At 48.8% G+C, this 12,454-nt stretch overlaps 1 protein-coding gene across 1 annotated transcript in view; it reads left to right on the forward strand.

Annotated features, from left to right (window-relative positions):
- Window positions 1-12,454, forward strand: part of LOC149360849 (uncharacterized) — a 71,960-nt gene that overhangs the window by 30,503 nt on the left and 29,003 nt on the right. The window contains exon 2 of the mRNA XM_089567948.1: window positions 6,997-7,136. Within this exon, the coding sequence (XP_089424074.1) occupies window positions 6,997-7,136 (140 nt within the window). The remainder of the gene's footprint in view (window positions 1-6,996; window positions 7,137-12,454) is intronic.

Genomic DNA, 12,454 nt, shown 5'->3' on the forward strand with positions numbered 1-12,454 from the left:
TACACCCTCATTAAGACATTTGACTATATTCTTGATTTCCTGATGCATTTGTCCCCTGTCCCTATATAAACCACCCCTAACCATGTCCTTTCACCGGATACTCTTCCTCATGCCCAGACATGTTCTTCGCAAACTGGTTTTATTCTTTGCTAATTTATCCTTTATTGCACCAGCATACCAACCTTTCCTCCTTTCTTCGTTGTCGTTCTGCTGCGGTCATCGAAGACATAGCCGTCAATAAACGGTGAATCCTCTAGATCTCTGAAGTATGTCTGGAACATCGCCTACGCACGTATGGTATCATCCTTTAACTAAGTTTCTATTTCTATTTCGCTCTCATTTTACCTCTTTGAATGTTTATGCATGTAACTGATCCTGGTGGTGAAGTTATTTTGGTAGTTTTCATCCTGGGCCTCCTACTGGACACATTGTTGGACTCTGCCTCCATTATTAGACTCGTCTTCGCTTCCGCCGTCCCCAACACCCCGAGCATGCGTGGACCGCTTAAAAAAGCTACTGCCCGGTCTGCCAGGCCCGAGCCAATCTCTGCTGCCGCCATCCTCTAAAATGTCTTGCATAAAATCAGGTTAATGTACAGCCTTTATCAAAAGTAACCAGGCTGCATGGTTTGCTTCTAGCTCGTACAGTGGAGCCCTTGTGGCTTTCCTAAAGATCGCAAGGTGTTGGAAGGTAAGAAGACCTCCAGCCCTTACCTATAACGACCATTTCAGCTTCAGGGCTGCTGTAAGGGCTCCACTGTACGAGCTAGAAGCAAACCATGCAGCCTGGTTACTTTTGACAAAGACTGTACATTGCATTAAATGAACAGAAAAGCACATATGTGTGAACAACCCCCGAACTTGCCAATGACAAGGAAGGGATTTCTCTTTATACCGCCAAATATAGTAACCGTGCAAAATAATTTTTTTTTGGCGTTTAACAGACACACATTTCAGAAGAAACGTTCAAAAAATTGTTACGCTTAAAATAGTACACTTTAGAAGCTTCCGTTTTCGCATTGTGAGAAACAAACGTTTCGTTTCCGCTGTCTGCTATTGCGGATTCGCGCCCAATGTTCGTGCACAGTCTATGCTTAAATGGCATTTCCTTTGACCCACTTGTACGGGACAGGAACGAGACGCCGCACTGTCTCAGCAAGAACGAAAATTTCTAAACTGGACTGAGGGAAAACGGAAAAGGATCGATTATGATCGGAAATGCAATCCGAATAGTCCAGACAAGGAATGAAGTCTGAATTAAAATAGAATCGGAGTTAGAAATTAACCTGAATTCCACTGGAATGCTGAGTGCAAAACATGAAACAAAAGCAGAATCAGAATAGATGTCAATGAGTAATTACTCCCTTATTACAAATCTACTGCACCTTGGGGGATTCCCCCTAAACATTTGGTAAACGCTGTTCCCACTTCGAGTTATTGATCAATTCGCTCTCGCCCTACCATAAGCTTGCCGTCCCGGTTAGCTGAATTGGTACAGCGACTCTCCGGTGAAGCGGTGGTTCCGGGTTCGAACCCCGGACCAGGACGAATTTTTCTTTAACTACGAAGTTTCTGACAAAGCTGTATCGCTTTCCTCTGTAGCCGTATGGCTGCGCTCGGGTGGACGTCAATGAGTAATTACTCCCTTATTACAAATCTACTCCACCTTGGGGAATTCCCCTAAACATTTGGTCAATGCTGTTCCCAATTCGAGTTATTGATCAATTCGCTCTCGCCGTACCATAAGCTTGCCGTCCCGGTTAGCTCAATTGGTAGAGCGACTGCTCCTGTGAAGCGGTGGTCCCGGGTTCGAACCTCGGACCACGACGAATTTTTCTTTAACTACGAAGTTTCTGAGAAAGCTGTATAGCTTTCCTTTGTAGCTGTATGGCTGCGCTCGGGTGGACGTCAATGAGTAATTACTCCGTTATTACAAATCCACTCCACCTTGGGGGATTCCCCTAAACATTTGGTTAACATAAGCAGGTTTTCCGTTTCAGCCCGCGCAGTATGGTGTTCCTCATTTGCTCAAAAGTTGCAGGAGCATTGCATAGTCCGAAGGGCATGACGTTGAATTCATGCAGCCCGTCAGGCGTCACAAAGGCTGTCTTGGAGCGGTCAGAGTCGGCCATCGGGGCTTGCCAATACCCCGAACGTAGATCTAACGATGAAAAGAATTGAGCTCCCTGCAGGCAGTCAAGTGCGTTATCATCGGGGCAGCGGATAGGCGTCTTTGCGGGTGATTTTGTTGAGGCACCGGTAGTCAACGCAAAAGCTGATATGGCCGTCTTTCTTGGTAACAAGGACGACGGGTGAGGTCCAAGGACTGTGGGATGGTTGTATGACGCCGCAGCCTGTCATTCACCTGGGCGTCGATAACCTGGCGTTCGGTGGCCGAGACGCGATATGGGCGTTGGCGCAACGGCGAATGGCCGCCACCCTGCTTAAAAAAAAGTTCTATGATGCAATAACCTCATAGATCATTCATCATAGAATATCATACAATCTGTATGACATATCGTACAATCTGTATGATATATCATACGAATAGTATGATATATTATACGAATTGTATGATATATCATACAGATTGTATGATATGTCATACAGATTGTATGATATTCTATGATAAATGATCTATGAGGTTATTGCATCATAGAACTTTTTTTCAGCAGGGCAGTGTCGATCCGATGGGTAACAGCTGAGGTGCGGCCCAAACGGTGGTGAGAGAAGTCAAAGGAGGGCCGAAACGTATCTAGCAGGGCTGCAAGCTGGGTCTTCTCCGGTGGCGAAAGATTCGCATCGACTGAGCGCGCGAAGACGGCCTCGGGAGCGGGATCAGGAGACGGTGGGGAAGAAGTAAGTGAAGACACTTGCAGGCAGCAGGAGTCATCCTCATAAGGGTCCCAGGCGACGACGGAGGTGAAAGGCTGGACGCATCCCAAGGACTCACCGGAGTGCAGAGGCACAGGAATGGATTCATCAGGGGCAAGGCGCTGCAGCCGGCTGAGACCGTAAGCACGGCGAATGGCATGGGTAGACAGTGGCGTGAAGCGAAGGAGTCTGACGGGATGAAGATGACAGGGCCGTTGGATGCAGAGTCGCAATGAAAAGAGACGAACACAGCAGAGCACGGCGTGATCATGACGTCATCAGCCGCAGTCAGCTTGGAGGACAAGTTAATGGAAGCGTTCACCGAGTCGTCGCCGGAGGGAAGAAGGGCGACTTCGGAACGAGTGCAGTCGATGACAGCGTCATGTTGGGAGAGAAAGTCTGAGCCAAAGATGATGTCGTGAGACGGCGATGCGAAGACTAAGAAATCAACAATGTACAGAACGTCCTGAATAGTAACTCGGGCTGTACATGCCCCCAAAGGCGCGATAAGTTGCGAATGAGCGGCTCGAAGCATAAAACCATATAACGGATCATCACTTTGCGTAACAGGCGGCACAATTTCTCACTTAGTACAGGTACAGCAGCACCGGTGTCAACAAGCGCGAAAGCGTCGGTGCCCTCCACAGAAACCGTGATCAAATTGGTCGGAGAAAGTCGAAGTGCTGAGCTTGGCGACGAGCACGCAGTTCTTGCCTCCGGAACTGCTGGTACTAGTTTTCTGAAGGGGAAGAGGGACGACGGCGCATCGGGGAAACCGAGTGGAGACGCGGAGATAGAGAACGGCGGCGAATAGAGGGGCTGAGATGGGAGGAACCAGTGGTTTCAGAAGGCGAAGTGCGGTGAAAAGGCTGGGGAGGGGCGTAGGCGTAATCTCGAGGGTCGGTATCGGCAGCATGGGACAACACTTGGTGGCGGCAGTGACGCATCACGTGGCCAGGAATGACGCAGGCATAACAAATGGGTAGGTTGTCCGGTGTCCGCCATGGACGGAAACGTTGGGGTGGTGGCCGGGCAGGACGAAATGGTGTCGACTGCGGTGGATGTTGGTACGAAACTAACGTGTCTGGGCTGGGACGCCTGACGACTTCGGCGTAAGTGGCGCAGCGACGGGCGGCTGAGAGGAAACGGATTGCAGTGCCTCGGACACTTGCTTCCGAATCACGTGCTGAAGTGTCGGCGTTAGGTTAGAAGGACTCGGAACAGCAGGAAGAAGCGAAAGCTGCCGCGCAACCTCCTCACGGACAAACTGCTTGATCTGGAGCAGTAGTGAGCTGTCTTCTGTCGTCATGCTGAGGCTAGTAACTGTGTCTGTCTGTGGAGACGGCTGCCGAGTGAAAACGCGCTGTCGGCGGAGGTCATCGTAGCTTTGGCAGGGGTCGAATATATCGGTGACAGAGGTGACGTACTTGCCCACAAGCATATTCAAAGCGTCGTCTTCGTTTCCTTTCAGGATGTATTAAACTTTATCGGCCTCCGTCATGGTCGCATTGACGCGCTTGAAGAGATTGACGACGTCTTCGATGTAGCTGGTGTATGATCCACCGCTCTGTTGTGCACGAACGCGAAGACGCTGCTCGGCGCGAAGTTTGCGTACTTGCGGACGGCCGAAGATGTCGGAGAAGCTGGTTCTAAATTCGGTCCAAGTGGTGAAGTCCGATTCATGGTTTTGGTACGAGAGGTGGGCAACGCCGGTCAGGTCGAAGACGACGTTGGCAAGTTTCATAGTGTCGTCCCATCGGTTATGAGCGCTCACCCTGTCGTAAGATGACAGCCAGTCCTCCACGTCGTTGTCGTCCGTGCCGCTGAAGACGGCAGGGTCGCGCTGGCGGAGCGCACCATGGCAAGCAACGGGTGCCGTCGAGGAGCCGGCTGGCTGTTTGGCGTTGGCAGGCATGGGGGTAGCGATGGTCCGGTTGCGTAGCTCCAGGACGGAATCCCGCACCTCCACAAAGATGTAACGGCCTTTACTGACACTTGTGAAGGCCGGTTTGAGCGGGCAAGGAAAGGTCCAGTCCCAGAACAGTAGACGCTCTCGTCTCACGCCGCGCGTCGCTCTGCTGCTTCAGCTGCCGATCGTCGTCTTCTCGTCTCGCGTCTGTTCTGCTGCTCCGACTGCTGATCATCTTCCTCTTTACATTCTTAGAAAGGTCCTCTAATGGAAGGCGCTCGAGGTGGTCTTGCAGAAACTGCCCCACTTGAACTTGCCTGGCGCCTCTCTTCGACAGTACCATCCTAAACTGTAAATAGGCGTTGTGGGATTACTAATGGAAGAAAACTTCCAGGCCCCCTTTCTCAGCATTCTTGACGGTCTGTTTGAAGGAGTAAATATTCAGATCCTCAGGCATGTTCAAAGTACCTAATTCCTGTTTCCGGGCCTTGAAGTTGTCTTGTTGCAACTACTTGCATTGAAGAGCTCATTGAATCATTGAAGAATCATTGAAGAGCTGTGTCTTTTCCAATGGAGTCGAAAATGGGCGCTTTGTCTGTCGTACGAGTGCCTCGCACAGTGTCTGTGCCCCTTTTTTGCGTCGCATGGCATTTTCGGAACGATGAACCAACAAGCCCACATCGAAAATCTACTTAGAGACACCAAGCGCCGAAACAAATTGTGGTTCTTGCAGATCGTACATAAATATTTTTGAGAGCACCATGCAAGTCGGTAGTGTTAGCCGTAATACGGGGAGCAGGTGCACGCACCTTCTATAAGCAGCCGGCGGCTCGTATGAAGCGACCAACGCGACGGGCATTGCGTCCTTTCTTCAAGTACTTCAGACTTCTTGGGAATAGCAAAAATAGGAACTTGGGGATCGAGATGGTTGCCCGGTATATCCAACAGTACCCAAACCAGCTGAAGCTAACACAGATTTACATATTACACAGATGTTGCTATTTCTTATGCAACAAGCATAACTGAAATTCTTCCTTCCTCCCTCCCGACAGCGACATTCTTAACACGTATAGCTCAAAGTTCTGTGTCTCAACAAGGTAGCGTGTAGGTGTACCCTCGTTTCTTCTTTTGTCTGGCCCCTTCTCACGAATCTAACTCCGTCGGAAGAGATCTGCATGGTGCGGCTGAAAGTCGAATGTTGCTTATGCGGGCGATTTACCACCAATGCAGCAGCCAGACTTTAAGAACTCTTGAAAAGTACGTCCAGAGTGCAGCACAAGGCAGTGACACCACTTTGCAGCACCTACAGCGACGTGCCCCGGAACTTCACTAGGATGCTCTAGGATCCTTAGGCAGGCAGGGCTACCTGCGAACCTTGACTCGTACTTCCACTTGTGGTGGACGGAGAGCGCCTGGAATCATAGTATTTCTTTGCTTACATGAAACTGCACTGCATGTTTACTCGAAAGTCTTTCTAAAGCCCTCACTGTCAAAACTTTCTATACCCTGTGGCCAACTGTACGACCAAAAATAAATGTTCTGAAACAGGGAAGCTGCTATGGAACTGGAGGTACACACTCATGGATTAACTGTTCAGTGACACTTCCAGGTGCTTGCTTTATTAGTTTGAAGACATGATTTAATGCTGAAATGGCACGAATGGATGGGTGTTATCATATGCAAAACTGTAACTTTGTGAGTATACGGCCACTGCCGCAATCTCTTCATCAATTTCTAACGTGAAAATTTCTCAATGATCAGCGTTAAAATGGAACTGAGTTTCTGGCAGTATAACGATAAATGATGGTGACATTTGTCAGTGGCGAGCCTTCGCGAGCGACGGTAATAAACAACGATATCAAAATTTATACATAGCATGGACACACGTGGAACTGGCCGAACCACCTCGTCTATCATTCCTTGTGCAGCTATGAAATACTCGGTAAGAAGTACGTTACTCTAGTTTCGTTCTAGGCGCATAGTGATGTGACGAGGTTTTAGTAGAGTGCTTCAGAAGATCAACTAAAATAGGCATGTGTTTCGTTCCTACAGATGCGTCATTTGTTTTTTCCCAAAAACTTTGGTAGGGATTCACAGAAATAACAGCCAAAGGAGACGTTTGAGAAATTTTAAGCGCCTCTCTTATGAGACAGTTGCTGCATAAAGAGCAGAGAACATTTTCACTTTAACATAATATATGCTTGGGCATTTCAGGCCTGGAAAAACTTTCCCTACGGAGTAGCTATCTCCGACGTGGACAACGATACAATCTTTGAGTGTATGGCAGCGCGTCGAGAAAAGTTTGACCCTGTGACGAATGAAGTAACATACCTGTTCACATTTCCAACAGTGAGGTAAGTTTATTTATTTTATTTATCTGAATTACCACCAAGGTGGAGCGGCTATAGAGTCACCACTGATTACATAAGCAGAAGAAAAATTGGAAGTTACACTTAAGCTCCGCCTTAACGGTAGTACGTGAGAGCTTGTTCGGTTAATTTCCATATATGCGGATGGTCATTGCCTACTTTAAATTCATAAATCCCTAGGAGTCCTCACATCCTCCTGGCACAGTGGTGTAGCGGTTAAGCAGTGTGCCAGTGCGATGCGATGGCAGGTACTCCTACCGGTGGGACTTGCGGGCAGTTTGCTTGCCATCCTTTGGCCAGGTTGTTATGACGCTGCAAGGCCGCGCGAGCTATGTGGCAAGCCTGCCTCCTATGTTGCTCTCGTGGCACCGCCTACCAGAGTCATCCTCCTGATTTTTGGGTTGCAAGGCGGACGCCAGAAACGCTGATACCGGATTTTCTGGACAAGGTCTTCAGCACTCTCCCCTTAAAATCCAATAACTCAGTAGGCCGAGTAGCATTTAAATAGATACAGTAGTGGCATGTTAACAAATTACCAATTGGTGTGAGCATATATTAGAATGTTTGAAACGGAGGAGGAGGAACAAACTTTTATTTTTTATAAGACAAAGAGGGCAGAGGTTAGGGATAAGGTTTAGACAGCGCTTAGGACTTCTCGACAGCACTAGGTGGCTTGAAGTCCATGCTTTACTGCGACCTCCAAGACCCAACCCACTGCCTGGAGTAGCACCTGTGGGTTAGGGCTGAGCAACACAGTCTCCCACTGAGTTTGGTTTGTGATTTGGAAGCTCTGACGTGGCTAGCCGTCTGGGCATTCAAATAAGATGTGATTAAGGTTTGTTTTAGAATGATTTCAGAGAGTCCAGCGAGAACTGTATTCGGCGAGATACATCACGGAGTAGATATGAGGGAGTTGTCTCTTACAGACTGCTAACTTAGAAGCACTGGAACCGCGCCGGTATCGTCAAAGATTTAAGTTTTATTATTTACCGTACAACGTACAAACACGAATAGACAAAAACCGATATATTAAACCCGCAAATGCTCGTACGACCCGATCATTCCACAACAGAAAGGTTAAAGATTTCACATGCAAAACCACTGTTCAGCAACTCTTTTTTTCCCCAGGACAACACGTATCTGGAATGCACTGGATGCCCAAACTGTTGAATGGCCCACTCTTTATGCGTTCACAGACGCACTCCTCAGTAAAAAACAAAACGTATTGTAGTCTGCTCTGAGCCTGTCCTTGTACCCGTGTTCACCTCTTACGCCCTCGACACATTTTCTTTGTTTCTTTTTTTTTCGGTCACAATCAAACTCTGTACAAAGAACCGTGCGAATTTTGTCGCTGTTGACCATCTCTTATCTTGAAGTGCGTTTTCTTGTCATATGTATATATTCTGTACGGACATGGCCACCCACTCCTGCCCAACCCCTTGCATAAGGTTGGAAGTACGTGTAAAATAAATAAATAAATAAATATCAGTGATCGGGAATGAACGCGTTTGAAGTTGCCGCCTGGCAACCTGCTCTGCTTTGGAGATGGATTTGTGCGGGGGTGGGTATTTGAGTGGATTGTTTCGATAGTGGAGGGTGATATCATGGTAGGTTACCAGGCACTCCCTCCTGAACCAGGGGCACTGGTCGCTCTGTGCCCGGCTAACGAATCCTCGAGCGCTTTCATGAGCTGTCGTGTTCTCTGGGCGGGAGGTATGTGCTGGCCCCCATATAAGCTGGAACCACTGGGCGGATAATTTCGTCCTTGCCAGGATGGAAAGAGCTGGGGCATGAAGCCTTCTATTAACGGAGTTCCCGATTGCTGCCCTCAAATCACTGAGGATGTATCTTCCCTTGGTGCAAGATATTTTAGATAAACATACTTCCAGCTCCAAGGCAGGATATTTATCCTGCCTTGGTGTAGGAAATATTTCGTTTAAAGCGTCAGGAAAACTCTACAAAGCCGCCTCTTTTCTTCTCCATCGTTTACCTTGTGAACAGGTCACATTCGGTAGCTGCTAAGCTGGGACCTTATGTGAAATTCAGAAAGCGCGATCCCGAAAGCCGATCCTTCACTTCAAGCAGCCGCGAAGCGGAAGCACGAGGTTTTGGTTTCATCGAGGTTTTGGTTTCATCGAGAACTCTACGATATTCTTCGAAAGCATTTCGTGACAAACACCAATAACACCTGTGTCATCCATAACTCTGTATATAACTGTGTCAACTAGCCATTAAGGGAAACCGCATGCCTCCAGATTCAAGCTTTTCGCTCAGTCTTTCGAGCAGCTAGCGGCAGCTGTAGCCGGACGCGCCTATATGGCTTGTTGTACCAGTAATAAAAAAAACTGCTTTCTCAGTGGTTCTGTTATGTTGAAAATGCAGTTTATGTTAGGCCTTTGCTTGATAGAATGATTGTTGGCTAAATACTGTGTTAGAAGAGGAAACTTATATTTGAGTGTCGTCATCTCGCTCTGGTTCCCTGTGGTATGCGGCACATTTAGGAAGTTACGCATACGGCTCCCGAAGTATTTTCCTATATGTCTTCCAAAAGGCGCCCCGTGACTGGCCGCGGCGGCCGGCAGCGCTGAAGTCTCGGCGTAGTGGATCAAGTGATCGACTGCCACAATTATCATGTGATTGCCGGCGGCGATGCAGAGAAGGGGTCTATATAAGTCGATGCCCATGCGATCAAAAGGTCGGGCTTGAGAGCAAATCGGCTGTTGCGGAGAAGAGCAAAGCGGATGAGGCTTGCGCCGCTGACCATATTTAGGAGATCGGAAGTGTTTCCGAACGACATACATGCAGCGCCAGTAGAACCAGAGGCAAAGCCGTTTGTATGTCGTGAATGCATCGACATGGGTGCACTAAGGACTTTAGTGGCAAGATGACTGCACATCAAGTGGTAAAGGACGAGGAACCACAAGTAACTGTTTTCACTTGTAGAGGGCCTTTCGGTGTCATAGCAACTGTCCATCGTCTTTGCACTGCCTCAAGTAGGCCAGGTACTAACGAATTGCCCATACAGTCACGTTCTTCAAACGCAAAATGAACTCACCATTAGCGAATACCGGACAGAAGAGTGCTAAGAGTAGCCATATTGCTGTCTCTCATTCTCTGACACCCGCCAAGCTTTAACAGCGAAGAAGAATGCCGGTGCCTCTGTGTGGCCTTGTACAGCTTGTATTCTATATCCTTGCCCTTTTGCATTACATAACGTATAGGCCCTGAATATTGCAATCTAGCAACAAATTACAAGGATGTTGTTAGATTCTTGCTAGAAATTAAAAATACTCGCACATCCCTTCATACCATTGAATGCTTTTATGCAATCCATGTTATAAAGTGTTTTCTTTACGCTTCTTTCGTTGTGACGAAATATATGACGTTATTGAGGACTGTGAGGATCTGTGAGATTGCAGGTCTTATTTTAAACAAACACAAAAGTACAAACAATAAACGAGGCGGCTTTTATCGGAAAGGAAACCAATTTCAGTATGAGAGCGAAGAAAAGGAAAGGAACAAGAGAGCAAGGCAGCAACACACGGGAAAAACACACGGGGGAACAGAACAAAGTGCTTACGAAAAATGCAGAAAAAAGAAAGTCAAAGAGGAAAGTCACACTACTTGTCTTATTCGAGCAACGAGCGGGGAGGACTGGCTGGGTGTCGGGCAGTCAGGGAGTCTCTGGGTGTTCCAATGTCGATGCAACGCTACCGCAGCGTCTGCGTCTGTGGGCTCCCAGCACGGTTCCCAGGTCTGGTATCCCGGAAAAGTCACGTAGGCGCCAGAAGCGGCCTGTGTGGAGCAGCTGACGGATGGACGGAGAAGAGTGGCGCCTGGGCCTGGTGGTTGAGGTCTCGACGATGGATGTCCAGGTCTGGTGGCCCGGACGTCTGCGGCTGAGGCCCAAGCCCGGAACTCGGGGAGCCAGCAGAACTCGTCCACATCCGTCGTCCACCGCGCTCTTCTCTTCTCTCCCACGTAATCCTCTTCGACCAGTCCCGGCGTACCCCTCCGCACGCGCTCCTCGTGCTTTGTCTTCTTCTCCTCACGAACGCCGCTGGGTGGCGCTATCGCCTTACAGAAGGCCCCCTCTTCGGAGTAGAGTAGAGTAGAGTAGAAACTTTATTGATTTATAAGATTTAGCCTGCGGTGGAGGTCTTCTTCAAGTCTTCTCTTCAAGTCTTGAGGTTGCCTCCTTAGCCTTGGGTGGTCCCCTAGTCCAGGGCTCCACTGAGTCTGGCCACCTCGCTTGCGTGTGCTATGAGTGCCCTTTGGGCCTCTAGCTCGCAGCTGGTGAGCCGGCTCTCCCATTGCTCCGCACTTGGTGTGTCGTGTTTGTGGAACGATATGTTTCTCGTTATATGTTTCTGTCGCATTCCCATGTTATGTGGTATAGTGTTGGCCTCGCTTCGCACCAAGGGCATGTGGCGCGGTATTGTGTCGGGAACATCTTGCTTAGTATATATAAGTTGGGGAAGGAGCCTGTCTGTAGCTTCCGCCATTTTGCGGCTTCTTCCTTGCTTAGCTCTTTGTGTGGTGGGGGGTATTTGTATCTCAGCCCCCTGTATAAACTTAGTGTTTCAGAGTACCCAGCCCCTAGGCTAGTCCAGAGCTCCTCCGGGGCTTGTGACCCCCCAGCTCGGATAGTAAGCCCTCGAGCTAGTTCGTCCGCCCTTTCGTTGCCCCAGACCCCCGCGTGGCCAGGTATCCAAATTATGTTATGTTTCTCTCTCCTCCCCGGCGGTGTCCCCTCGCTGAGGATCCTGAGAGTCGTTTTGCCTACCCTTCCTTTTGTGTAGTTTCGACACGCTTCTTGTGAGTCTGTTAAAATATTCAAGGGTCTCCCCTTTTTATCCCCCTCCCTCATTGCTAGGGCTATCGCTATCTCCTCCGCCTCTGCTACATTTGATGCCCTGGCCGTGAGGCTCGTTATGTGTTCTCCCTGGTGGTTGACGACTACCGCCACCATTTTATGTCCTCGTTCACCATAGTACGGGGAAGCGTCGGTGTATACCGTGCTGTCCCTGTGCCCTATTGTTTTTTTCATAGTATTCTGCTCTGGCTCTCCTCCTGCTGGCATGGAGGTTTGGGTCCATGTTGCGGGGGATGGGTTGTACGCTTATGTTTCTTCTTAGTGCGTCTGGTATGTTTGCCCTGTTGTTGTGATGGTTCTCCGTCTCCCGACCCAACCTAGTCAGAAGTGCTCGTCCGGTTCTTGTGTCGCTGAGTCTTTGAAGTTGTGCCTTTATTTGGCATTCACTCAGCTCTTCAAAAGTGTTGTTTAGCCCTAGTTGCATTAG

Source organism: Amblyomma mixtum, chromosome 2 (assembly GCF_055824585.1).
Source record: "Amblyomma mixtum isolate Tamu chromosome 2, ASM5582458v1, whole genome shotgun sequence".
NCBI lineage: Eukaryota > Metazoa > Arthropoda > Arachnida > Ixodida > Ixodidae > Amblyomma > Amblyomma mixtum.